Source organism: Aspergillus pseudoviridinutans (assembly GCF_018340605.1).
Source record: "Aspergillus pseudoviridinutans IFM 55266 DNA, scaffold_1, whole genome shotgun sequence".
NCBI lineage: Eukaryota > Fungi > Ascomycota > Eurotiomycetes > Eurotiales > Aspergillaceae > Aspergillus > Aspergillus pseudoviridinutans.
This window is the reverse complement of record NW_025091281.1, coordinates 4,358,176-4,384,192: the sequence shown is the minus strand read 5'-3', so window position 1 is coordinate 4,384,192 and position 26,017 is coordinate 4,358,176. Positions and strand designations below refer to the sequence as shown.

Genomic DNA, 26,017 nt, shown 5'->3' with positions numbered 1-26,017 from the left:
GTCTAACAACCACTGCAATATCTATTACTACCAACCGAGAACCTCCTACGCACTCCCCTCCAGCAACACCCACAGCACCAAGTCCGCAATCCTCCGACTCACCTGATCCGTCCGGGGAATCTCGTGCCCACCGCCATGATCAAACACCCTCCTCTTCGCCGGCTCACAAATCCCCGAAAGATGCACTCCAGCGGCGTACCTCGGATCCCTAGACCCATAAACATGCACCGTCGGAATCTCCACCTTAAACGGCCCACGGATCTCCTCCCGGAGCTCCTCCTCGTCCACCGCCCCACCCACCGACGCCGAGCCCGTCCACCGCGCCGAGCCCCTCGCCAATATCGACGCAGAATGAGCCTGCCGCGCCAACGCCTCCCTCCCCAGCCGATCGCGCTCCTTCACCGTGTCCGAAATCTCGAACCCTATGCTATCAAGCAGCTTCAGGGGCGCCCCGCCGCAGATGAAGATCGCCGCCTTGAACGGCGGAGGCTGCGAGGGGTCCTGCGCTTGGTGGAGGAGGAGCATCGCGGCGCCGAGGGAACATCCTTGTGAGAACATCATTACCGCATCGTAGGGGCCCCGTTGTGCGATGAGGTCCTTGAGCCAGGTGCATGCTTCCTGGATTGCCTCGGGGGAATCATCTTCCCAGAAAGAGTAGTAGGGGGCCGGGTAGAAGAGATCGATTCCCGCTGCGGCGGTGGAAGGGTAGCAGCCGTCTATGAAGTCGAAATCGATGCGGAGGTCGGTGAGGTGAGATCGGAAGCTTGCTAGAGGGAGGGGTTAGTTGCGAACGTGCGGGCAGCTGATAGTCAAGGGCGGGGTAGGCTACGGACCCGTCTGGGACTTGAATATGGCGCCGCTGGTGCCCTTGCCGTGGAGGCATAACACCTTCATTATTATGGCGGGGTTTTGCGAGTGAGATGGCAGTGAGACGGGGAGATCACTTCGAAATGCAGAGAAAGGGATACGATAATGCCAACCTGGCAAGAAAAACACTGGGGCTGGAATCCAAAATACTCCGTCAGCAAATCGCCCCCACTACAGCCGCAGCCTGCAGGTTGCTTTGGCCATAACGGCATCTAGGTTTGGCTTCGTGTAGTTTGCCAGTACGAATGGATTTATCTTCCCAGAGTTCAGAGGTGGGGTAAAAGTAGCAGCAGGGCTGAGTTCCCTTCATGACCACTACTTATGGTTATTTAGTTTACCTGGCTGTCATCCTCGCCGGTTCTGAGATATCGTTGAATATATTCAAAGCAACCAATCATAAGTTGATGGATTTGCGCAACACGAAAACTCAGGTAAGAGAATCTGCAATCAAAGCAAAACAAATTGTCAACAAGTGAAGCTAGACGACAAAAGACGAAGAGCAATGTGTGTTGAACACTAGCCAGAAGCCAGAACCCGTGGGAGCTGCCGAAAATGGTTGAGCATTCTCAGGCTCTGTTTCAACCTTCAACCCCAGTCCTTGCTCCTCACGTCCTCTACTTGATCTCCACGCTGGCATTGGCACTCATCGACAAAAGAGTAGATGGCGTCAAACCAGCCCTCATCTCAGCATCCATCGTGGTGAGCATTGCGTTCTTCCCGGTTCCAATCCCGTAAGCCCTCTTGGTTGCCTTCCAACTTTCCACAAGCGCCAGGTACACAGCGACACATCCGAAGACGATTCCCCACTCCCATCCGATACCTTGATGTTTGAAAACCTGTCTGTTGACGGCAGGCAAGTAGATCACCGGAAAGGCCACAACGAAGCCGKCAATCACTGCCCATAACAGGAAACGATTTCTCCATATGGACTGGAACACAGAGAGCTTGCCGGGATATTTATCATGATCTAGATTGAACAGAGACCGGGAGAAATGTTTGACCTCCCATGCCGTGATCAGCAGAAGAAATGTCAGAGAGGCATAGGTTGTGGCACGTGCTCGGAAAACGACGTTGCAGGTCTCGTTCCAGCCATTGTTGCAATCCTTTCCCAGGTCAGAAATACCAGCACCGGCTCCATAGATGACGCATACAAAGGCGACCAGACACAGAGATCCCATGAAGGTACCGTATATCATTTTGTCCGTGATAAGCTCCTTGGTGAAGACGCCGACCTTCAAGTCATGTGGTGGACGGTACATCAGATCAGGCTGCCCTTCTTCCAATCCCAACCCCAAAGCCAGGAACGATGAAGTGACCAGGTTGGCCCAGAGGATTTCAAGCGGCGAAACAGGAAATATCGAGTTGCCATGCTTATCTTTGAAAGCCAGAGCTGTCAAGAGTAAGATCACCTGAGCGATATTTGATATAAGCAGGTGCATCAGGAACTGCAGGTGTCAGTCATGCCATACAAAACCGCCAAATCGAAATTACCTTCTGAATGTTGTCAAAAAGTCGTCTTCCTTCCTCCACTGCCTTCACAATAGATGAGAAGTTATCGTCTGTGAGTACCATGTCGGCCGCCTCCTTTGCAACATCGCTGCCATTCTTGCCCATTGCAATGCCAACATCTGCTCGCTTCAGGGCGGGCGAGTCGTTGACCCCGTCGCCTGTCATCACACAGAAAGCGCCACGTCGATGCATCGCCTCAACCATTCGAACCTTTGTTGCAGGGCTACATCTAGCGATCACAAGGGGTAGCTGCTCGATGGCGTCTATGTCAGCATCAGACAGTTCATCAAATTCGGCAGCGGCCATGACCAAGCGACTTGATCTGGCATTCATCATTGGACCCAGAATTCCCACTTCTGAGGCAATTGCTGTCGCCGTTTTGATGTGGTCACCGGTGAGCATATGCACGGTGATTCCGGCCATCTGACACTTTCGAACAGCAGCAGCGGTTTCGACACGGGGAGGGTCGTAGAGCCCTACAAGACCGCAGAACTCAAGATTGGCCTCAGCCATGGCGCGTGGAAACACTTGGGATTTGTCTTCAAGCGGTGTTCTTTTGTGTGCAATGCAGAGAACGCGAAGGCCTTCCCCGGCCATTCTATCAGCTTCAGACTGAATGTTTTCCTTTTCCTTCTCAGATATGGCGAGGCCGGGTAGAACAGCTTCGGGAGCTCCCTTCGTATACACCTCGTTCACGTTCTCGCGCGAGTTTTTGTAAACGGTCGTCATCCGCTTAATAGAAGAGTCAAACGCATACTCTGTGTGGAGCTGCATACCGGCTCTCTGCAGTATCGTCGATTTCTCGTGACCAACACGCAGCGCCAGAACGTTAAGGGCGACCTCGGTGGGTTCCCCCACAGCAGTCCAGCGACTACCTGAGGGGCCAGATGACTCCTCATTATGTACGATTGACATATTACATAGAGAGATTGTGAAGAGAAAAGTAGAGAGAGCCGGGTTATCACCATGTTTCTCAGGAACCCAGTCAGACCCGTTCAATTGAACTAAACCGCTGGTAGGGTCGTATGGGTCGGTGCTGTCCTTAACAGTCAGGGTACCAGCACCTGGTATCCACGCCGTACGTGCAATCATCCTTCCTTGCGTCAAGGTTCCTGTCTTGTCAGAGCAAATATTTGTGACACCCCCAACAGCTTCCAGACATTGAAGCTTCCGGACGATGACGTTCCCCCCTGCCATTGCTTTGGTGCCCACCGCCATGGTTATCGTGAGCACAGCAATGAGGGATTCCGGAATTACCGCAACGCCAATGGCTATTCCGTATATCAAGACTTCTCCCTCAATGTGCCACTTGTTGGCAGAGAAGACGATAATAGCCAGGAGTACTGCGAGAGCAAAAAGAAGGAGCGCAAATTTACTCAGCTTGACCTGTAGCGGAGTACCAACGAGGCCGAGGAGATTCTCCGCTGTTGATTTGACAGAGCGGACGGCCCGAACGAGCCTGCTGGAGTCGGCGTCGTCTGAAGTCTCCTGGAGAAGTTTAGCGATTCTGCCCACTTCGGTTTTCATTCCGGTGGCAGTGACGATCCCGGTCGCCCGTCCTTGTGTCATGCTACATCCAGAATATGCCATGTTGACTCTATCGCCGATGGGCATATTGCGGGAAGTATGCACAATCTGTGGGGCCTTGCTCACAGGCAAAGATTCGCCCGTTAGCAAGGCCTCATCCATTGATACGTTCGTACCGTCGATCAACCTCAGATCTGCAGGAACGATGTCGCCAACTCTCAGCTGAACAACATCGCCAACGACAACAGACTCCGCCGGGACGGAAACTACGCGGCCGTCCCGCAGTACCTTGCATACAGGTGCGGAGAGTCGATGCAGCGACATAATTGTCTTTTCTGCCCGGTAGTCTTGGACGAACCTAAGAAATATGGATCAGTATGAGGCTATCAAAAACCAGAGTATATAAACCTACCCTACGACAATGTTGAGGATGATGACTGCTGAGATCACACCTCCCTCGATGTAGTCATGGATACCGAAGGAGATACCCATAGTGATAAGGAGAACCTGGGTTTACATTCGTATCATTTGGCAACTTGAAGTTTGACAGACCGGAGTGTGGGCCTGCAGGATGATCATACCATAGTTAGACTATTGGAAACCTGCCTCAACAGTATTTTCCAGGTCGATACGCCCTCGATTTCTTGAACCCTGTTCGGGCCATCCCGCTCCAAGCGAGTGGCAGCTTCCGTACTTGACAGACCATTTCTGGAAAATCGAGTCAGAGAGAGGTGGCAGACAGACGGAGCAAGGACCGGGAATTTTGAACTTACTGAACATCGGTCCGCAGAAGACTTGCCAGTTGTTTAGGAGGGATAGTGTGTGCATAGTGAGCTGAGCTCTCATCATCATTGCTTAAGGCAGGATTCGCCGATTTACAGGGCTGTGGCGTTGGGACTTCTAGAGTGGCAGGATACTCTAGCTTCTCCAGCCTGAGTTCTGTTTTTACTTCGCATGTGTGATTGCTTGAGACTGAAGTGTGTTTGTCCGTAAAAGGACATATAGGAGGCTCCGTCGTTTCCTCGACATCAGGCGGAGACGTTTCAATGCCCATCCAATTAAGGTTCGTACAAACGTGGGAAATCCCTTTAACGAATATCAGACTCCTGAGCCTCCGTGAACGATAATGGGATGGATTGTGTGTCTCCGAGCTTGAATGACAACGTGAAAGGTAGGATGCAAATACATGTGCGGGGATCGTCCGAAGATATACCAGTGGCCAGTCATCGTCTGGATGAAGCCCCTTGCGTTGACTTGAGGGCTGTGAGGGGCTGCCATGCTTCCATCATCTCCTGCATGGAATGCCATTGGAAAACGATGAATCGCTCTACCTTGGCCGACTTCATTCGTACCTCAGTGTAATCGACATTGGTTGAACGTGAAGGGAGACCAGATTCCGGGGCCGCTAAGGCTTGGACCATGGGTGGCTGGACGTTAGATTGGTCGAAGATCGATCCGAGGACAGCCTCGCCGAGGCCGACAAGGATAAATTACTCTATTATAATTCGTTCCCGGAGCCAAAAGCCATGATACGTACTCAAGGCCAAGGATGCGAACTAGCCATGCGTTCTCACATAACATATCGCGGTGTGAGCGAATCCGGCAAGATAGCCCGAACCACGTGAGCCGTCACGCAGGCCAGAAACAGTATAAAGTTAGAAATTTGCTACAACGCATATATAGGTACATCTAAACTCGATGTAACAAGTAGACAGGATGCGCCAGTGCAGGTGAGCTGGTGCCAATTACTGATAGCTCTAGTACAACGATTCTTGCGTTGACGAACAACCCTCTCTGAGAGTGGCGCAGTAGTCCCAGAATGGACTCAGTGATCCTTGGCCTTGAGAGTCATTCACTGCCACTTTGCCAATGTTCTCGGCACTTGGAGGTCGAAGATGTAACACTTTGGTGGAAGGATGAAGATCCAAACCTAGCGTAATGACTCTGGTCATCGTGAGCTGGCCGTTGCAGTAAGCCATATGATACGGAGTAGTTCCGCTTGGTATGATTCAAAGGAAAGGAGTCGCATTCCAATCGGATAGGTTCTTTTCACCCCGTATGAATGCCGGAAATCGGAGCTGGTTTGCCTCAGTAGGTAAAATGACTACGTCGCCAGTATCCTGTGTCCTCTTGAGTCCAGAGGCGGCGGATACGGCGGGAATCTTGGGCCCGGTCTGCCTCTGTTACTACCTGAATCATGCAGGAAAAAGGAATATAGCTGGAATATGACTGCGCAGAACAAGATCGTGCAGGTGTTTTCAGATGTATCGTGTGTGTTGTTCCCTGGCATGCGTGCGTGCCATACCTAAAGCACCTGGTGGGGAGCATTCAAGCACCAAGGTCAGCCAATCGGGAAACAGCCCGCATTGTTCAACCTTGCTGCCAAAAATTTCCAGCGGAAGGACGCTTTTCTCATTCTCTCCAACAGCAGCTCGTTCTCTGACGCCAAACTCCCCGTCAATTGTCCGTTTTCCCAGGGGACTTGGAGCTCTTTTCTGGTCTTTTTTTACGCGTTCAACTTGTTTCCGACCGGCAATCATCGCAAGCTAAAATGGTTGGACCAACCGCCTCCCTTACTCCTCTTACCCGCGCCGACGGGTCGGCATCCTACAAATGTCCTTCGACGGGGTTCGACGTCCTAGGTTCCGTAAATGCTCCTGTCGAGCTGCCTGGCCGCCGTGACGCATTGAAGCCTGAAGAGGCGACTATCGAAGTTTTTGTGAAGCCTGGCACCACTCCTGGTGGGGTTGGTGAAAGATATGTCGAGGGCGTCCTGAAGACTATGCTGGGAAGGTTGATCCTGGGACGAGAGAAAGGATATCCTCGCCGAGGCGTTGTCCTTACATTGGCGATAGTGGGTGGTCAAAATGTCTGTCGGGGAGATTCGGTGAGTTTTTATTTCAATGGTGGTGAAATGTTAAAACTTAGGCGTCAGGGGGCACCGCTGACTTTGGCCTGTACTCAACAGTATCTGACTATCCTTCCTGCTCTTCTCCATGCTTCTCTTCTGGCTCTAATCTCGGCTTCTGTTCCCCTATCAATGACCTTTACTGCATCCGTCCTGGCAGTCACATCGTCAGGAGATGTTATCCGACAGCCTTCTGTTAGCCAAGCGGCAACCGCGAAATCTCTTCATGTTCTAGCATTCTCCAGCAAGGGCCACCTACTTCTGAATGAAAGCCAGGGAACATTCGACTTCGCTACCTGGGAAACAGTTCATCAGCATGCCTCCGCAATCTGTCGCGGGACATTGGCTGGTAGTGCCGATGGCGATGTCACCATGGAGGAAGAGGCAGATGAACAAGGGATGGATAAATTTATGCGGGAGACTATTGAGGACAAGGTCTACCAGGATTATGCATGGAAGATTAATGCGGCGTGATGTTGGGGCCGGAGTGATCACAGCTGCATGAACATACTGATATCACATAGGTGCTATTTCGGGATGCTCCTCAAAGCCCATGGCTTCCCGCGCATTCGGCAACGTCAGATTCGCTCCTTTGGCATGACCAGAGCGCATTTTGGCGTCCGCACTATTGCAAGGCACATCCTGGGGCCCTTCCATTGGTGCGCACAGGCGTTTTGCTCTCCAGCGTCACCGTGTTTGACGGGTTCTTCCACGAGCCCATACCGCAACGACAGTAATCTAGTCTCCGGCTCTAAAGTTTCTGGCCTTGATGTGCTATCACGCTGTCGACTTCTGCTAGAATATCTTTGGCCGTTCCTGGGGGATATTCGTTTTGACACTGAATTTCTAAATATGGATCACCAACTGGAGAAAACACCTTCTCCAACGTGCAGAATACAGGACTGAATTAGCCAGCTATAAACTCAAATTCTATGAGATATTTACAGCACGTCCAGCAAACTGGCGATTACGAATGAATCCGTGGTGACTTGACCTTATTGCCACGATCCCTCTTCCCTCAGGTTTCCGCGTCCGCTGGATTACTGTTCCTCCCATTCCTGGGACCAGAGCCTTTATGTTAAAGAAATGCCATTTTTCCCCCTTAAGAATAAAGTAGCACCTCCTTGGAGCACCGAGATGACGATGTGCATTCCATCAGAAAGAATGCGGCTCCACCTTGTTCTGGTAATGTAAAACAACATGCTTTTGTGATGATTAGTGATCTTCCTGAAATGATGATGAAAGACTAACGCACGCCTGACCATGGAAGCAGATGGAAGTATTTGACTGGAGTGCCATTAATGGCCGGAGATTCTTACTCGCGATCCCTGGCTGAGGAGGATGACTGTAATCCGCCGCCAAAACCCGTTACATCCGAACATGGCTGCCGCGGCTGCTCCGCCTTCTCCAGTACCAGACTAGGACCTAGTCTCGGTCCTTTTCCCCCGTTCCATGTTGGCCATTCTTCCCTTTTTGTCCACCTTCCGCTGGAAATAACAATAATTCCGTCTTACGTCTAAGAGACACAACACCCCAAGTCAATGGAATAATCACAAATCCCCCCTCTCAAGGCAGTCGGCCCTACACCTCTGTCACTCATTTGCGGCCTTTGTCATCATCATGGCTTCCTCTTCTTCAAGCCATGGCCCCCTAAAACCCCTGTCCGACTCCCTTCCCTCTGGATCCTCCGCTCTCTCGTCATCCTCATCACCACCGCTCTCCTCCGCAGCCCCACTATCAGGTCCAACTTCTCCAGACTCTTGTCCCTTGACGTCCACAACTGTCGGTGCATCGCTCCTTCGGGACTATGCCAGTCATATAGATCCTTCTCAGTCGACAAATGATCTTCATGTGAACCAACCCACCTCCGGACTGTCCAACAGTAGGGCCAACGTCCCGCAGAAGCTTGAGCTTCACCAGGCAGAGACGCCGCCCGTCGCCTCATTACCCTCGTCCCCTTTCCTCTCTTTCCGCAGTGCGGGTCCCTTGGGTTCACAGCACCGCAAGAACGCATCTTCAAGCGACCTTATACCCCGACAGACGATCATGAAGGCCCTCGCGTCGCGACCGTCGCTGTGCACCAATCCCAATTCCAATGCGCCGCTGGCGGCGTCTTTAGGATTCCTAGCCACAAGCCCCAACTCGAGTTCTTCAGCGGAGACAGAGCAACAACGGTCCAGCAACTCATCGTCTCAGAAACTTTCCGCGGCTCTTTCGAATCTACAGCTGGGCAAATACCTGGAAAGGTCGCCCTCCACGGCGCAGCTGGTCCTGCAATCGCCATGCTTTTACCATCGACGGTTTGACGATGCCGTCAACATTCAGAAGGTGCTGGAGGAAATCGCTGACGATGAGTGGTTGTCTCATTCTCGGCTGGTACAAACTGCAACCGGAGTTCGGGAGGTGTCGAAGCAGCTTCAAAGGCGGCCAATCAAACGGGCAGTGAAAAACGTGATGATTGTGACAAAGGCGCGCGATAACCGCCTGGTGCACCTGACACGAGAGCTGGCTGAGTGGCTTCTCTCGACCCCGCGATATGGGAGCGACCTGGGGGTTAATGTATGGGTCGATTCCAAGCTACGGAATTCCAAACGATTCGACGCAGCGGGACTGCTGCAATCGGAGCCGCGTTTTGAATCGATGTTGCATTACTGGACTCCGGATCTCTGTTGGGCCGCGCCGGAGAAATTTGATCTTGTTCTTACATTAGGCGGAGATGGTACGGTTCTATTCACGTCGTGGCTTTTCCAGCGGATTGTTCCGCCGGTGCTCTGCTTCTCGCTGGGAAGCCTGGGCTTTCTGACGAATTTCGAGTTTGAGAATTACAAATCACATTTGAATGCTGTCATGGGAGACGTCGGTATGCGCGTCAACCTGAGGATGCGGTTCACCTGCACGGTCTTCCGCAAGGACCGAAGCAAAGGGGCAGAAGCAGGTGCAGTCGAAGAAGGGGAGCAATTCGAGGTCCTAAACGAGTTGGTTATAGATCGGGGGCCTTCACCTTATGTGTCAAATCTTGAGTTGTACGCCGACAATGATCTCTTGACCGTTGTCCAGGCGGACGGCTGTATCTTCTCCACGCCGACCGGTAAGTTCTCTGAACCTGGTTCAAATGGTTTAAATGGTTCACCCATTGGCTAACGCTTCGGTTTAGGATCTACGGCGTACTCTCTGTCCGCAGGTGGCTCTCTTATCCATCCTTCGATTCCTGGCATTCTTCTTACTCCTATCTGCCCCCACACTCTGTCTTTCCGTCCAATGGTGCTGTCAGACTCGCTGTTGCTCCGTATCGCCGTTCCGCTGGGATCCCGATCCAGTGCCTACTGTTCATTTGATGGCAAGGGACGAGTTGAGCTCCGCCAAGGGGACTATGTGACCGTTGAAGCCAGCCAGTACCCCTTTCCTACCGTGGTCTCCGGTAGCGGGGAATGGTTTGAAAGTGTTCAACGCGCACTGCGTTGGAACACGCGCGGAGCGGTCCAGAAAAGCTGGAATCGCGATGGCAGTGATGACATATACGCAGACGAGGAAGAGGAGGAATGGGACATAGATACCGATGCCGGTCTGGTTGGCACCGACAGCGGTATCGGGCCCAGCGAGGACGGTGACTCGGGGACTACCAGTCCGATGAAGCGACAGATGAGCCTGCTCAATATGTAGCTGGCTGCGCTGGCCCTTTTGTATATTTCGCTTGTGTTTTATTCGTGTTACACTTTACTGCGGATGCTTTCCGCGAGACATTGCGCATCCACTATGGGACTGGCGTTGGTTGTATACATTTGCTCAAGGGATATGGGACATTCGCTTTGCTCGAAGAACGATGGGATAGAATCTCAGGGATGTTGCTTATACAGTCATAGAATATCTTGCTCAAGGCACAAAGGTGTGCTTAAGATACTTCGTCACTACCTTTCTTTTGCAAAACTCACTTGATCTGAGGAGTCTCTTCCCCGTTTTTGCTTATGAGCGGAAACTTGCTATGGTACAATTGAAATATTAGAGGAATGGACACTACCTCAATGATCCATTCGGACTATATCTCTTCATACACTCACATGAATGCCATGCGCAAACCAAATTCAAAACCATAGTTCGAAGTAGACAATATTTTCAACAAAAGGCACACGTCGATCTATGAAGTAAAGCCGAGCCAAATATCATACCACATATATACCACACTTACCAATCACAACTCTCAGACAAGAGCGAAGCAAGCTCCTCGAGCCACTTCTTATCCTCCTCATCGAACCCAGCCGGCTCCGTACAATCAATATCGATGATCGCAACCGTCTACCACCACGAATTAGCAACACAACAGAACACACCTCAACCCTCCAACGGAATCAACAAACTCACCTCCCCACCAGCCAAAATCGGCACCACAATCTCACTCCGACTACTCGCGTCGCAGGCAATATGGCCCGGGAAACTCAACACGTCCGGCACAATCACCGTCTCGCGCTTCTCCGCCGCGGTACCGCACACGCCGCGCCCGAAACGGATCTCCTGGCAGGCGGGGCGGCCCTGGAATGGGCCCAGCAGCAGGACATTGGTGTTGCTGCTTGGTGTGTTCTGGGACGAGCCGAGCGCGGGGAATTTATCCTGGCGGATGTAGAAGCCTGCCCAGTTTACGGAGGAGGAGGGGGACGGGAGGGCGGCGTAGGCGTGCCAGAGGAGGGAGGCGACGTTGGAGAAGTTGCTGTCTTTGTTAGAAGACCAAGATCATGTGTGCTTGGTGGGGTTGGTAGGTGTGTTTACCTGACCTGTAGTTGTGTTAGCGAGTTAGGTAAAGGGATGTGGAGCTGGGGGAAAAAGGCTTACCCAATTGCGCTGGCCTGTCACTAGGCCTTTGGCTTGTTGGAGGACTTGTGCGTATACCTCTGCCTTGGTGGGCTCTTGGGAGGTTGAGAAGTAGGAGGAGTCGGCGTGAGGCTGGATTGTGGTTGTGGTCAGCGCATGCCTGGAATGTGTGGTGTGGGTAGGATGTTGAGCAGACGGGGTAGTGACGCACCATGATGGAAGATGTAATGTCCTGTCAGGTTTATATTTGCAAAAGTAGCTAATTGTGTAAGTGTAGTGCTGCTCTGAGAAATTGGAGAAGTCGTCTCGGAGGAAAAAAGAAGATTAGCTGGTGTGGGGTTGTTGGTGCTTATCGATAAGGCCTTTGCTGACAAGATCGTCTCCTCATTTCCGCCTGCGATTCCGTCATCTCCTATGTCAAAGTAATGATCTTAATGACTGGGATGGGTCTGAGACTGCATATTGACTTTACCTGCATCTGTCCATTCACGCTCTTGTCGTCATCGGCATTCGATCGCTACACCCATGGCAATACTCCCATTAGGCGTATCATGTTAGCGAGTTGACTTCTGAAGACAAAGGAATCGCCTTATGTTTCATGCGCGGGAATTGATACAGCGACCCCCCCCAAGCTAACCATGGATCATATATTCAAAGTCTGCTTCGTCATACCGTGGAGTCACGTCCTGCAGTCTTAACATTTCCTCCAAATCATCTTCTGAGAGTATGCAAGACCAGGCGAAAAACATTCAGCTCAAAATGGTTGTTTCAGGCAAATCCAGCGCGTCCAGTCTGATGCGACCCCAAAACACAAGACCATATGGGCGAAACGCGGAGTAATGTACGCATTTAAGAGGTGATAGAGGGTGCGTACTGCACTCATATAGACACTGTGAGCCTTGGGTAGAATCACCACAAGTAATAGCCCTTTCTACCTTGTCCCATTGCTCATCCATTATTGATGTGTAATGACCGCAGCAGTGGCTGAATTCCTCCGGAATTGAACTGGATAGCAACCAGGAATATATCTCTCCATGCCCACCTGCCTGCCTGTCTGGCCATTGAAGAAGAGACTTTATCTGCTCCGCTAGGTTCATCTTGAGCATCTCGAATAGTATCTTCTAAAGCCCTACCATGTTATCATCTAGCAATGTTTATCCTGCCTGACCATCTGTTATTATAACAATATATTCTATATATATCTTCTGAAGTTTATAACATAGAATAACACAGAGGAAAGCATACAGCAAGCGTTGTTCCTTAAACCATGTTGGTAATCCGATATCAATGGGAATATATGGGATTCCCTGAGGGTGTTCACAATGGTTAAATGGACCATGCGTGTTAAAATATATAGCCTTCTTGGGTAAATACTCCACTGGTAACTTTAGGCACCTAGCAATCATTGAATGAAAATATGCATGTGTAATGCATTGTAAGCAGGCCATCAAGGCAAGGAGCCAACAAAGAATGGCTAACAATGTTGACCTGGATATTTTCTTCTCTAATGGAGGTAGCTCCTGGGGGAACCGCTCCTTAATGTGTCGCAGGATCTTTAGAATGTCTGATGACTCCTCCAGTGAGTCTGCATCTTTGTCGTTCTCCTGCTGAGGCTGTGAATCCGCTGCTTGGGTCTAGACAAGAATCAAGAGCCTGACTGCATCCTGAACATATGGCAGCAGGCCTCTTTCATAAGCTGGGTCTCCAATAATCTCGTCCACAATCACTGCAAATAGATAGTTATTTTTGTGCAGGAATGCTGCGACACCTGGAGATGCATCACGTAATCTTTGCAGCGTGAGCAAATCTGGGAGATCTAAAAGAATATTTCGCAGCGCGAACCAGGGAAGTCGGCTGAATGGGTCCATATCTTTTGCAGTCCTTTCCCAGGTGGTATGTAGTATGATTCTCAGATTCTCGACCAGACTGTCGCCGTCTAAGGAAGCGGACTTGGGGAGAGAAAATGTCGATTGATAATTGCAGCAACAGTTTAGAACGTAAGATGAGAAATGTTGGTTGAACTAAATTAGCTTTTCGTATGTGTCGGTCCCCTTACCTAATTGGAGAGCGTCTGGCAGTGTACATGAGAGCAGTTCGCGTTGCCAATCAGGCTGTACCACGCATGAACTGATTTCAATTCACGACACGCTAGCGAGCTCGAGGTGACTGGGGCTGGCTGAGGTGTCATATATACGAGACGACTGGGGAGACGACTACTCTTGCGGTTGCGGAGGTAGCTCACTCATTACTCGCTTTGATGGTTGCTATTCCTGTTCAACTGTAGCACATCAGAGATACCTGCCTGTGTCTACTGGATCACTGCCGGCATCGTCCGTCAACGGTAAGTGTTGGCTTCTGTGGATTCTTACACCTGTACAAGATATATACAATCTGCATCACGATTACTTCTTCTCTACCTCTGCCTCCGATCGAACCACCTCCTCCCGTCCATGCAACACGCTCATATCTCCCGGTCCAGTGAAGTGTTTCTGACCGGTAGTGAACCAGGTAACTAGACTAATTAGCGCAACCACGCCAATCGCGGCAGAAGTATAGTTCATTGAGTTCTTGTCAATGGGGTAAGAGCTCGGGAAATTGAAAGTAATGGATGCGAAGAGCAGGAAGAGAAGCCCCAGGACATTGAGAGTGATGGAGATCCACGGTGGCAGAGCAAAAGGTCCTTTCATTTCTTTCTGGTGGCCAGTGACGTAGCCGAGGAGACGGCTGAAGAGGGCCGTTGCGTATGATAAATCTATAGAGGGTCAGCAGGGGTTTGAGAATAGAAAGGGGTATAGCAGGACATACAAAAGCCCTCTGTCGAGATCGCAATGACGGTTTCGAATCCAGTCGTGGTGCCAAAATCAATAGCATCCAGAGCGAGTTGTACGGCCAGAGTCAGCAGCACGGCGTTGACGGGCACTTGGCGCTTGCTCTCAACTTTGGCAAAGACCTTGGAGAAGGGCAGGCCGTGGTCGCGGGCGAACGCGTAGACCGAGCGTGAGCCCTCAGCGAGCAGATTGTTGCCCGCCACGATGACAATTATGGCGATCATGCTAGACAGGAAGCATGCACCGACTTTACTGCCTGTAGAATCATAGAAGATCTGAATGACGGGTACGCCGGTGGAGGTGCTGGCTGTTTCGCTAATGTCGCCGATGCAGAAGCAGAGGGTGAGGAGGAAGGCGAAGCCGGTGATTCCACCAAGTACAACGGAGAGAACGATGGCTTTGGGGGCTTCTTTCGAGGCCGACTTCATCTCCTCGGTCATGTGTGCGGGTGCATCGTAGCAGCACATCCCGAAGCACGACTGGAGGATCCCGACGATAGCGCCCATCGCTGGGCCCCAGCCGGTGAAATTCTGGAACTCGGAGAAAACGAACGCTGGGGGCTGTTTGTGGTTGTTTGTGGCGAGGAGAACAATCATGGTGATGAGGAAGGAGCCCACGTTCCAGACCAGGATGAAGCGTGATATGCGGTTGAGTAGGTGAGGGCCCCATATATTGATGGCGGCCGCTATGAAAGCAATGAGGTACGCGACAAGGACAGTCTGCCATCTTTCAATCGTGTATTCGGGAAAGACGAGATTGGCCATTCCAAGGACAAAGTTGGCTCCAATGTAATTGTTCGTGGCACCCATTGCAAGAACCCCTGCTTCAAATAAGTATGCAGCAAAGTACCTAATGACCGAGAATCTATCACCATACCTATAAGCATGAACCATCCACTTATGTATGACAGCCCGCGTGCGATCTTTGGGGGAGCTAGAGCGGCCACCCACGAGTACTGTCCCCCTGCGACAGGGTACATGGAACACATCTCTGCCATGGGAATCGCAACTGCAAGTGTAAGAAGGCTGACGCCGATGAAACTGAATACCATGACCGGAGGGCCACCCGACGTGACTCCTACAATAAAGACGCCGCTCAAGGCAGTCCATCTGATAAGTCAGCATGCATTTCCACAATGAGACAGAGGAAGGAGGAATGCATACGATGTAACGATGCTGAAACTGAAACCGATCATACCCAAAAGGCCAAAGGTCCGCTTGAGCTCTGCTCTACGTTAGTATAGTCCATCCACTTGGGACTGTTCGCACCTTGTTCGTAGCCAAGATTCTCAAGACGAACATCCTCTCCGGCTGTCGGCTGAAAGACTTGCTTGTTATCCTCCTCAATGACCGCCATGGTGACAGTAGGCACAGAATACCTCTCTCCTGCAAGATTTCAGGAGTTGGATCGAGATGAAATGACCCTGCCGAAGGCAAGGGGCTTTTAAGCTTTAAGTCCCCCTCCCGAACGCCTCCGTGAGCCTACATCTTCCCTTGAGATGGGAGTCAGCCCTTTGGATTACAACAACAGACGGAGTCGCCATTAGGGTTGAAGATAGAGAGCCAAGGTTTGATAAGGATAAGATAGATAGTCGACCAAGATTTCCCAATCGAGAAGGTCTCCGCGATGACAGGTGGGTCGAATTGAAGATTGGAGTCGAATGATCGTGGGGGAATCGAGGGAAGCCGAATCAGCTAAGAGAGGTGTGAGATAGTCTAATAATGGGTCCGGCATAGGTGAGAAAGTGCGGAGATATCGTGGAGTGTCATTGCATTTGTCAAGAAGAGCCTGTGGTTTTCGCTCTGATAACGCCGTTACTTTACTCCACCGTCACCACATCCAACTATAGCAGGTGACGAACCGGGGGAAATATCGAAAAAGCCACTCCTTCTCTAGGATCCGTTCTTATAATTGGACAGGCGATCCGGTCCTCATCGGAGCCATCATCACACTGCAAAAGTATTATTTTCTCGGGGATGGGGATCAATCAGGATTCAGGAATACTAACACAATCCATCAGGTAGGCAACAGCAAGGAATGTCGAGGTAAGTAGACGGTGATAGTACTGTGGAGACGTTGCTGGATATGCTGAATCTTCTGGAATCAGAATTCAGGCTGAGACTCAGCATGCCAGCTTTCCTTCGCTCCTATCGTCATCGCCTCCTAAGCAGATTCATTCAACACTGACAATATGAACACCATTTTAGGCGTTTCCAGACAACCTTCCTCCCGAGCAGCCAAGTCTGTACAGTTCCAGCAATGATGATTTGAAATAGCATGACACGGTGCTGAAGACTTATACAGATACTCATTGCCGCCAGTCTTGCCTGCCAGTTGCCTGCGTTTTGGATACGGCTGGCTCAGTATGGGGATCCAAAATCTCGTCCCAAGCCTTGATTGTGACACAGTCATATGCAGGCCTTGTGTCTACCCTATTTGGCTTGCATAATTGCATTCACGGACTTGCTGGATTCTCACCAGAGCCAGTTTCCAGGAGCTCCAATATATCGATATCAGCAACCTAATTTGGCTGAGTCCGAGACGGATATCACTGCCTCTGGCAAGGGATATCTTTCTGATCTAGGAGACATGCTGACGAACGTCGACCGCGAGTCGAAAATAAGTAAAGTTGACGTGGAAAAAGGTGCTCTTGAAGGCATCCGCAAGCTTGCCGTCCAACACCATTATAATAAACGAGCTTCCAATGCTCAGGATTGGGGTTAGGCACTTCCGAGCTTGCTGGCGGAATCATAAATGTGTACCGAGCCCGCCAACGTTTCTGATGACTCTCCAAATAGCCCAAGATGGGTGTTCAATGACTGGGTCGCACAGCAGAGGCGCGGCAATGTAGAGAGAATTTCATGAAGGAATTGCAAAGACACCTTGGACGTCCTCTTGGTCGATATCAGACGAACCGGACTGTAGCATTCAGAGAGCAGCAAATGCTTGCCTGAGTGATACGTGTGACCCCAGATTCGCGGTATTCGGCCGGTGGCTGAACTTTGAGTAGGGAGAAGTCAAAGTTTAAGATTTCCAAGAGCTACTGTAGTTTCTTGCGTTACGCCTGGCAATGGCGCCTGAAGTCTCCCGAGTGAGCTCATATTGCGGTTGCAGCACGAGTGCTCAATAAAAGTCAATACATGGCCTGCATCTCGGTGCTTTGTTCCATGCTCATCCTATGTAAAACTCGTTCTTGAGTGCTCCCATGTGATCCAAGCTTCAGCGCAGGTTGAGGGACCCACAAGGCTGTGATGGCTTATGATGGGATTAGTCTGACTAGGCAATAAGACAAAGATGTACACTAAACGCCTTTCAGTTATCACATTGCTGGATTACCTTCGTGTTAAGTATAGCGATGCAATCTAGTTCATTATCCCCTACGCAGGGATCAACCTGAGGCCGTTACACAATTAGCAAGTGTACTATGCGTCCTGAGACTTCTTCTCTAGCTCTAGCTCCCATAGCTCCCCTATCAACGTCGTCCCAAACCCTTCATGCTCCTCCTCCTTCACCAACTGAAACCCTTCGGCCTTGTATAGCCTCCTCGCTGAACCCAAGATACTCTGGGTCCAGAGCACCACCCGCTTGTATCCAACCTCCCTCGCGAATTCGATGCACTGCTTGATCATGGTCCTTCCGACTCCCATTCCCCGAGCGCTCGGCTCCACAAGTAGTAAGCGCAGTCTGGCTATATCGGGCGAGTCGGCGTCCTTGACAAGCATTATACAGCCCACTGGCTCATTGGTGGTCTTGTCAGTGCGCTCCGCGATCCAACAACGCTCCGAGGTAGGATCATGGTTTTGCTGAAAGTCTGACGCGATCTTGGAGACTAGGGCGATGAAATTGTCGTTGAAGTTGTATTCGTCTGCGTAGAGGGTGCCGTGACGGGAGATGATCCAGTCTATGTCTGCAGGTTTGTGTGTACGAACTGTGATAGATTTTGTTGGAAAAGTTGCGGTTTGAGCCATTTGGAAGAAGATGACGCTGGCTAATTTGTGCTAGCTGTTGATGTAGATAGAATAGTCCAGGAATAAGTAGCTCAAGGGATCTGGACGAGGGACGACATGAACGGCCCAGATGAATGGATTCTAAGCACTGGAAGGGAAAATGTCTTCTTGAGGACAATAATCTTTTTCATTTCTTCTGGCTTAAGCTCTATATTTTGACCGTTGTTAATAAATGTGTGGATGATATTTGGTGGGGTATGGATGCCATCCACAGGGCGTGTGCATGCGCCCTTAGTTGACGAAAGTGTATCTACTTCAACTGACCCAAAACATGCCCTTACATCGTCGGGATTTTGTCGGGGTACGTCTTCATCTTTCCATTTGAATCCATGTCGTTAATAGGTGCGACATACCGGCTACCTCCTCCGCGCCAATATCAACGCACTCCCCCATTCAACGTCCACCTCCACATCCTTCCAATCATCTCGCTGGAAAGACGGTTCAGTTTCTCGAATCTTGTCCATCATCTCATCAATAACATCACCACGTTGATCGGTATTCCCAGGAGCCCTCCTCGTCCTATCAGGCCATTTCCTCTGCCATGCGTGAAACGAGCTCCATGTTCTGACGTATTCCTCCATGGACCCCAAAGTCATCCTCGCATGCATGAACCGTGTCCCTCCCTCTGCTCCAGGCTCGTACTCATCACGAGAGACATCTTCCCAGTCCTCGACCGGCGGCTGAACAGCTCGCAGTTTCTGTTGCACTATACTCCGACCAGGCTGTTGCCAGTAGCTTCCCAGCAGCCAAGGATCTTGCCCATACGCATACTCATTAATGATATTGGTTGCTCTGGGGTAGGACACGAGCACATGGTCCTTGTAGCCCCAGAAAGCCAGCGTGCCTCCGGATCGAACAATTCTTCGCATCTCCGGCCACAGCTTGGCATAGTCGAACCAGTGCGCGCTCTGCGCAGCGGTTACTAGGTCTACTTGCGCATCTGCAGCAAAAGGACACTCTTCGGCTCTTCCTTGGTGGAAAGTTATGTTGGGAAAAGCAGTGGACAACTGACGTGCCTCTTGGATCATTCCTGCCGATGGATCACTGGCGAGAACCCGCTGGAAATGTGGACTGAGCTCGCGGGCGACTAAACCATGGCCTGTCCCCAAGTCAAGGGCTGTCCTTGATGGACCTCTATGATATGCAAGCACGGCGGAGTAGAGCTGTGTTGAGTATGCTGGCCGGAAAGCCGCATATAATTGGTGAGAAAAGGTATTACTCCTGTTGGTTGTCAGGACCTAGAGTCTTCAAATACCATGAACTCGGAAGACGTACGCAAACGAGGCCATCCTGATAGATGACTTGCTGCTAGTGATGATTATTTCTTGCACTAGAACCCGGCATTCTCGAGTGGCGAGTTTGACAATTATGCCCAAGCGACTCTATGATGATATTCCATGATGCCCGGCTTGTATTAGATCTCATTATCCTGACAACGGCAATGTAGTTCAGGCCGATAAGCGGCAGTTGCAAATCGCTCCGTTTCCGATATTCGGTCCTTCGCCGAGTCGTTTCAAACAACTCAGAACATGGTGCAAACCTAAGTCACGAGTTATATAGTACCGTTGGCTAAATGGCTGGAATATGGCACTAAGGCTTCAACTCCTTCGTCATGTGACTGCCGACCGAATACGCAATACGATGTTCGCTTCGAAGAACGGATACGGAGTTACGGACTATCCCCACCTTGAACCGCTGTATACTCTAGGGGTGACGTGCCATTCTCAGTAGCCATTCGAGGCTCTCCACTTGAAAAGGAAGTGGCGTACCATTAGCAAGCCGTGTTGCGTATTAACACGGTTGCTCAGAATTCCCCGATTGATGAGGGCTTCCACGAACTTGAGTATATATTAAAGAGCCGACAGCCAGGGCATGATGGATGTTTGGCTAGATCTTCCATCCTTTTCCGTGTTTGACAGGACTCAATATGCTCGTTCCATCATCTGAAGTCTCACTTGCTGGCAAGACCTGTCTGGTCACCGGTGGAGCTGGCGGGTTGGGCAAGGCCATTGCGTCTACTTTCCTCGCGGCTGGCGCAAACGTGGTGATCTGCGATGTCAACGAGGACCGACTACGGCAGACTTCAGCAGAACTGGGGGAAACCGGCCGATTGAAAGCTATCAAAGCGGACATAACCTCTGCAAGCGCCGTTCAAACGCTCATTGACGAGATCGTCGCGGACTTTGGGAAGCTCGATATCTTGGTCAACAATGCTGGAATCATGGACAGGTTTGATCCCGTGGGAGATCTCGACGAGGCACTGTGGGATAAGGTGATGGCCGTTAACCTCACAGCCCCATTTCTACTCAGCAAACTAGCTGTGCAGAATATGTTGGCGCAGCCTACCACTGATGGATGTATTATCAACATCGTCTCTGTAGCTGGTAAGGCCGGCTGGGCAGCGGGTATGTTCTCCGACGAACCAAGGTATTCCTATTGCTGACTCCAGTAGGCGCAGCATACACAGCGAGCAAGCATGGTCTTGTCGGGTTGACCAAGAATACAGCCGCCTTCTACGGTAACAAGGGCATCCGGTGCAATGGGCTGATGCTGGGCGGCATGAAGACTAACATCGCCGACGCCTTCCAGGCCGGCATCAACATGGAGGGCAAAGACAAGGCCTTCGAGATCCTGGGCGCCATCAAACCGCCCATGTGCGAGATCGACGATGTAGCCGACATGTGCCTGTTCCTGGCCTGCGGCAAGGGCTCGAAACTGATCAACGGCGCCATTATCCCGGCGGATAATGGCTGGACGGGCGTTCTTGGATGATTCAACTTCATGTACATTCGATTATCTACTCCCGTAGTTCTAATACACCTGACCTTGCACCTCAGCAATGCATATATTCCAATCCCCCCGCCTCATTCTGAATACACTCTCCGAGATTCACACTCGCAGACTGCACACTCCCATGCCGGTCATTCAGCTGCGCATGCAGCATCGGTTTCCCCTCCCCACCTTCCAACGCAAGATGCACCTGCGACGCGCTGTCCGCGAACGAGTCCCCGCCCCAGACAAACTTCCCTAGAGCACATCTTAGCATCCGTTATTCGCTACACAATGCACCGCACCAAAAAGGAACACACTGATACTGTCGTAACTTACCGTTATTATTCCCCAGACAATTATTCAGATCGATCTCCGAGAAGGACCAGGTGCCGTCGGGCCGTTTGCAGCGACTGCTGAGAATATGCTTGTCTTTGAGGACTATGGTGTCGGAGCTTGTGTGGAAGCCGCGGAGGGACATTCTGATGCTTCTAGGATCTCTTTTTCAGATGCTCTCTGTGGACATTTTGGCTGGTGAGGCACCGAGTCGAGGTTTTATGGGGTTGACGCCCACGGGGTTGGCCACATTCGTCATCTTGGGCGAATGTTGATATCAGGGTGGTGTGGGGAGTTCCCTGGGATGGAAGGGTTCATTCCGTGGTTGTATTTAGTAACCCCTGCAGGAGAGCGTCTACATTGTATCGAAGTATTTCTACAAGAAGTAGTCAGTTTGATGGACGTTGTAGATGGATATGGATTGTTGTTAGTGAATGGTCCGGAGCAACTGCACAGTATACGCGGGATTACTTCGGCGCTATCTACCAAAACTCTATGATTATACAGCAAGCTACCTTGATCCTTGACAGCTTCAGACGATCCTAGTATTAAGTGATCGAGTGAGCTAGGAACCGGGACTTGCGCATCCTGCATCCTGCATTCTGCCATCTGGCTAAATGGCTGCTATCTACCCCGCTCACTCCGCACGACCATACCCGCAATTGCAGTAGTGTGTTGTACCGTTAGCTTCATTGGTGGATTGAACGCAAGGGGATACCTGGATTCCCTGTTTCTTGCACGAGTGAAACTGAGCAGGATGGACGGTAATCTGGCCATTACGGAAATAGGATATTAACAAGGGGCTAAGTCCGGCCTTCCGGGAGAGCCGATGGTATATTATCTATCTGTACAGGTCCGGCGAGAAGTCACAAGCCCAGAGTTACTAATATAGTATCAAAATGAAATACGTCCAACTCGGATCAAGCGGGCTCCGGGTCTCGCCCATCTGCGTGGGCTGCATGAGCTACGGCAGCCCCGAGAAACGCTTCGACTGGGCACTAGGCGAAGACGACGCGCTTCCCGTGCTCGACCACGCCTACCGCTCGGGGCTCAACTTCTTCGATACGGCAAATGTCTACTCGAACGGCGACTCGGAGGTGATTCTCGGCAAGGCGATCAAGAAATACAACTGGCGGCGCGAGAACATCGTCGTCGCGACCAAGGTGTGGGCGCCTGTCGGTCGCGGCAAGGAGTATCCCCTCTTCATGTCCAATGAGGAGCGCGACAATGCCGGCTACGTGAATGAGTACGGGCTCAGCCGGAAGCATATCTTCGACAGTATCGAGGCGAGTCTGAAGAGGCTGGATCTGCCGTATGTTGATCTGCTGCAGATCCACCGGTTTGATCCCAACACGCCCGTGAAGGAGACGATGGAGGCGCTGCATGATGTTGTCAAGTCGGGCAAGGTGCGCTATATCGGGGCTTCGTCGATGTGGGCGCACCAGCTGCTGGAGTATCAGTATACGGCGCGTATGAACGGGTGGACCGAGTTCATCTCCATGCAGAATTTCCATAACCCTATCTACCGGGAAGAGGAGCGGGAGATGTTTCCTGCTTGTGCCAAATTCGGGATGGGTGCGATTCCGTGGAGTCCGCTTGCGATGGGCTTCTTGACCCGGCCGTGGAAGGCATTTGAGGAAACCACACGAGGGAAATCGCTGAATGGCAAACTAATGGGCCAGCCGTTTACCGAGACTGACAAAAAGATCAGCGAGAAGATAGAGGAGATTGCCAGCAAACGCGGCGTGTCGATGACCATAGTGAGTCTTGCGTGGTCATTGTCGAAGCCGTTCATCACTGCGCCGATTGTGGGACTGAGCAAGAAGGAGAGAGTGGACGAGGCCATCCAGGCGATCGAATTCAAGCTCACAGAGGAAGAGATCAAGAGTATTGACGATCTGTATCAACCAAAAATGGTTGTAGGGCACCACTAGTTTCTAGCTACTGCAGGCTATTTGTCAAACCGGATCCCTTGCTATCCTAGAAGACCAATTGTGTCCCATCTTCCTATAACAAAAATGCCATATGATCATAAAGCTCATTCCTGATCACTTAGAATATCGCAATCATCCTAGAAAGCCTGTAAATAATACGGCTGGCTCGAGGATCAGGATTCGCTGCAAATGTCAGCACCTGCAGTAGGCACCCGTTGACCTGCAGCATGCAGTAGAAATTCCACAATCCTGGAGCCTAACCGATTCCAGAGCCAGATGGCTCTCTAGAGTCCAGAACGCCCAGATAACCACTTGTAAGGTTCCTGCTGCAAGGCAGCATACTTACTGATATTGCTCAGCCGGCCACAGCAGTCACCACGCCCACTAGGTCATGCGAGAACCCGTCCAGGGATCAAATCAGGATGACTGGTCGGTATGATGTGCCGGTTTCTGCAGAATCCGGATCGAGATCGTGCTAAAATAGAAAGAGGGAGCTATGTGCGGCACGAGACTTGTGTGGATGAGAAACGGCGTGCAAATGTCTTGCGTTGCCCTCCCTGCTTTGCGCGGCTTAGCTTTGCTCGAACGGCTGCGAGGCTGTGATTGAGTTGTTGAAATCTGGGAAGAGAGCAGCGGATTGGCACGTTCAGTTGACTGTAGGCTGGAGCTAACTTACGCTGGGGATTTTCCCAGCCATGTAGGTTGAGGGGTGGAGTCTATTACCAATCACACCCATTGTCCAGCAAGACATCAGGAGCACTTCAACTCAGACAGCGTAGTCGATCGGTCTTGGGTGCACCCCAAATCACCATCTCACTGCAGGTACGGAGATAGACGGATATTTGTTAAGTTGCCTTCGCACTTATTCCTTCTGTCGGATATCACTTCCCATGACATAAGGTGGCAAGGAACCATCTTGGTCATCGCTCGTCTTTCAGATACTTGGAACAGACATCCGCTCATGACTATTGGACCTTGTTTGAGATATGATGCGCTAGATGGTGAATTAACCAGAAAAATCCGAGCGTTCAGACTTCGAGGACGCTCAGGTGGGGGTGGATCATGCTAGGGAGGTGGGCGAGTCGGCTGATCGCCCTGCTTGGTGGATGATTTAGATACCCTGTGGATGGTGGTGATCAGAACCATAATGGCCTCGATGGGAAGAAAGAGCGTCTTCAGAAAAGCAAATATTAATACTCCTCTTCCCTGACTCGACTCAGGCAGCTAGTGTGGTCGATAAAAGTGATCTGATTGGGTCCTCCTCGCTTGTATGAACAGATGCCTTTTGTCTGCAATGAATCAAGTACGGGAGTGTTCAAGGACTGACTCCAGCATCAGGATGGAAACCTCGTACCGACACTGGCAGCAGCACTCAACCCTGTCTATACTGATTGTTCTATTCATTCAGCATTAATCAGTGCTCCTTGCCCACCCACCTTCAAAAAGTAGGTCTCAACTAGTATCCGTACTTACACCCTCTTACTGCCAGTCTGCCAGTCATCTTCGCTGTTGACCCCGGCAGATCGACCATGTCCCACTATCGGTTCTAGGCTCCTTTGATGGTGGGAAACGGTCTCAATTCATGTCCAAATCCAGTAAAATCCAGAGTCATCCAGCTATTCAGCATAACTCTCAAGTGAGTCCTCATACTCACTCATATTGTGATGCTGATTGTGATGACTGCCTCTGCCTTGTTTTTTCCACACCTTTTTTAGCTCAGTGAGTAGGGTTCGGGGTCACCCGCTGCTTGCGCGTGTGGTTACAATGCTCCTTTTATCTGCGAAACCTGGTGAATGGTGTAGACAAATCCCGATGCTCCTAAAGGCAACCGATTAGCTCTTAAGGACAGAGCTCACCCCGTCTCGTTGGCTTAGAGTGTTGTTGAATCTCTTTGGGTCTCGGACAAGATTGTCAGACCTTGCCACTGCTGAGACCTTTCTCTCTTTCGTCCTGTCCTTACAAAGACAGTGTAGTGCACTGTCTTGCTGATGCCTAGTCCAAGCCATCTTGTCGATGCGTCTGACACGCCAAGTTGACTAAGCTCCTCATTCGTCGTCCTGCATCTGACCACGTACGACCTGACATATGCGTCGTCTGTGTTATGCTATGCTACCTACCTACGTTGCCTCTACCTTTCCTCTTCTTCCTAAAAAGCCACTGACAACCGATCTTCAACACCTTGCACATCACTTTGATTGCAAAACCGCTCGTCTTCCTGGCAGGTCTTAAACCAACATTTTTGCAAGCCACATACCTCCCAGACTGCGTCATCGCATGGTTTTTAATCTGGCCGTCTTCCTATTTTCGGTTCGTACGGCAAGCGACCTGAAAATAGCGCCCGTCGGATGCTCGCCAAATCAGGAACCAATCAGCTTTTGGGGTAAGGGGGGAAATTCGACCCGCTACGGTCACCATTGCCAGGATCATTTGACTTAGGTCTGCAATGATGTCGCAGGTGAGTGAAAAATGTCTTCTGCATGCATCCTCTGGCTTGAAACACCCTTTTCTGCCTCCTGGACTCTCCATCTGCCT

General features: G+C 51.0%; 11 protein-coding genes across 11 annotated transcripts; 4 read left to right on the top strand and 7 right to left on the bottom strand.

The window, feature by feature from the left end:
- Positions 1-45: 45 nt before the first annotated feature.
- On the bottom strand, positions 46-894 carry Asppvi_001517 (putative EF-hand calcium-binding domain protein; the record flags this gene model as incomplete). The annotated part of the gene is made up of 2 exons (XM_043297812.1): positions 46-767; positions 834-894. The coding sequence occupies 2 exons, from the start codon at positions 892-894 to the stop codon at positions 46-48; spliced, it is 783 nt and encodes a 260-aa protein (XP_043153747.1).
- A 587-nt stretch (positions 895-1,481) lies between these two features.
- Positions 1,482-4,395, bottom strand: Asppvi_001516 (putative potassium/sodium P-type ATPase; the record flags this gene model as incomplete). Its single annotated transcript, XM_043297811.1, has 3 exons — positions 1,482-2,312; positions 2,359-4,261; positions 4,316-4,395. 3 exons carry the CDS (start codon positions 4,393-4,395, stop codon positions 1,482-1,484), a joined length of 2,814 nt encoding a protein of 937 aa, XP_043153746.1.
- A 2,059-nt stretch (positions 4,396-6,454) lies between these two features.
- Asppvi_001515 (putative exosome complex subunit Rrp46) lies at positions 6,455-7,285 on the top strand (the record flags this gene model as incomplete). The annotated part of the gene is made up of 2 exons (XM_043297810.1): positions 6,455-6,790; positions 6,872-7,285. The coding sequence occupies 2 exons, from the start codon at positions 6,455-6,457 to the stop codon at positions 7,283-7,285; spliced, it is 750 nt and encodes a 249-aa protein (XP_043153745.1).
- Positions 7,286-8,431: 1,146 nt separating this feature from the next.
- Asppvi_001514 (putative NAD+ kinase Utr1) lies at positions 8,432-10,471 on the top strand (the record flags this gene model as incomplete). The annotated part of the gene is made up of 2 exons (XM_043297809.1): positions 8,432-9,899; positions 9,966-10,471. The coding sequence occupies 2 exons, from the start codon at positions 8,432-8,434 to the stop codon at positions 10,469-10,471; spliced, it is 1,974 nt and encodes a 657-aa protein (XP_043153744.1).
- Positions 10,472-10,990: 519 nt separating this feature from the next.
- Asppvi_001513 (GAF domain-containing protein) lies at positions 10,991-11,825 on the bottom strand (the record flags this gene model as incomplete). The annotated part of the gene is made up of 3 exons (XM_043297808.1): positions 10,991-11,101; positions 11,168-11,514; positions 11,633-11,825. The coding sequence occupies 3 exons, from the start codon at positions 11,823-11,825 to the stop codon at positions 10,991-10,993; spliced, it is 651 nt and encodes a 216-aa protein (XP_043153743.1).
- Positions 11,826-14,013: 2,188 nt separating this feature from the next.
- On the bottom strand, positions 14,014-15,795 carry Asppvi_001512 (putative GABA permease; the record flags this gene model as incomplete). The annotated part of the gene is made up of 5 exons (XM_043297807.1): positions 14,014-14,363; positions 14,417-15,259; positions 15,316-15,548; positions 15,603-15,663; positions 15,708-15,795. The coding sequence occupies 5 exons, from the start codon at positions 15,793-15,795 to the stop codon at positions 14,014-14,016; spliced, it is 1,575 nt and encodes a 524-aa protein (XP_043153742.1).
- A 2,066-nt stretch (positions 15,796-17,861) lies between these two features.
- On the bottom strand, positions 17,862-18,407 carry Asppvi_001511 (GNAT family N-acetyltransferase; the record flags this gene model as incomplete). The annotated part of the gene is made up of 1 exon (XM_043297806.1): positions 17,862-18,407. One exon carries the CDS (start codon positions 18,405-18,407, stop codon positions 17,862-17,864), a length of 546 nt encoding a protein of 181 aa, XP_043153741.1.
- A 395-nt stretch (positions 18,408-18,802) lies between these two features.
- On the bottom strand, positions 18,803-19,735 carry Asppvi_001510 (putative S-adenosylmethionine-dependent methyltransferase; the record flags this gene model as incomplete). Its single annotated transcript, XM_043297805.1, has 2 exons — positions 18,803-19,667; positions 19,722-19,735. The coding sequence occupies 2 exons, from the start codon at positions 19,733-19,735 to the stop codon at positions 18,803-18,805; spliced, it is 879 nt and encodes a 292-aa protein (XP_043153740.1).
- Positions 19,736-20,373: 638 nt separating this feature from the next.
- Asppvi_001509 (SDR family NAD(P)-dependent oxidoreductase) lies at positions 20,374-21,218 on the top strand (the record flags this gene model as incomplete). Its single annotated transcript, XM_043297804.1, has 2 exons — positions 20,374-20,851; positions 20,899-21,218. The coding sequence occupies 2 exons, from the start codon at positions 20,374-20,376 to the stop codon at positions 21,216-21,218; spliced, it is 798 nt and encodes a 265-aa protein (XP_043153739.1).
- Positions 21,219-21,279: 61 nt separating this feature from the next.
- Asppvi_001508 (CVNH domain-containing protein) lies at positions 21,280-21,696 on the bottom strand (the record flags this gene model as incomplete). The annotated part of the gene is made up of 2 exons (XM_043297803.1): positions 21,280-21,473; positions 21,555-21,696. The coding sequence occupies 2 exons, from the start codon at positions 21,694-21,696 to the stop codon at positions 21,280-21,282; spliced, it is 336 nt and encodes a 111-aa protein (XP_043153738.1).
- A 754-nt stretch (positions 21,697-22,450) lies between these two features.
- Positions 22,451-23,485, top strand: Asppvi_001507 (aldo/keto reductase; the record flags this gene model as incomplete). Its single annotated transcript, XM_043297802.1, has 1 exon — positions 22,451-23,485. The coding sequence occupies one exon, from the start codon at positions 22,451-22,453 to the stop codon at positions 23,483-23,485; it is 1,035 nt and encodes a 344-aa protein (XP_043153737.1).
- Positions 23,486-26,017: the final 2,532 nt, after the last annotated feature.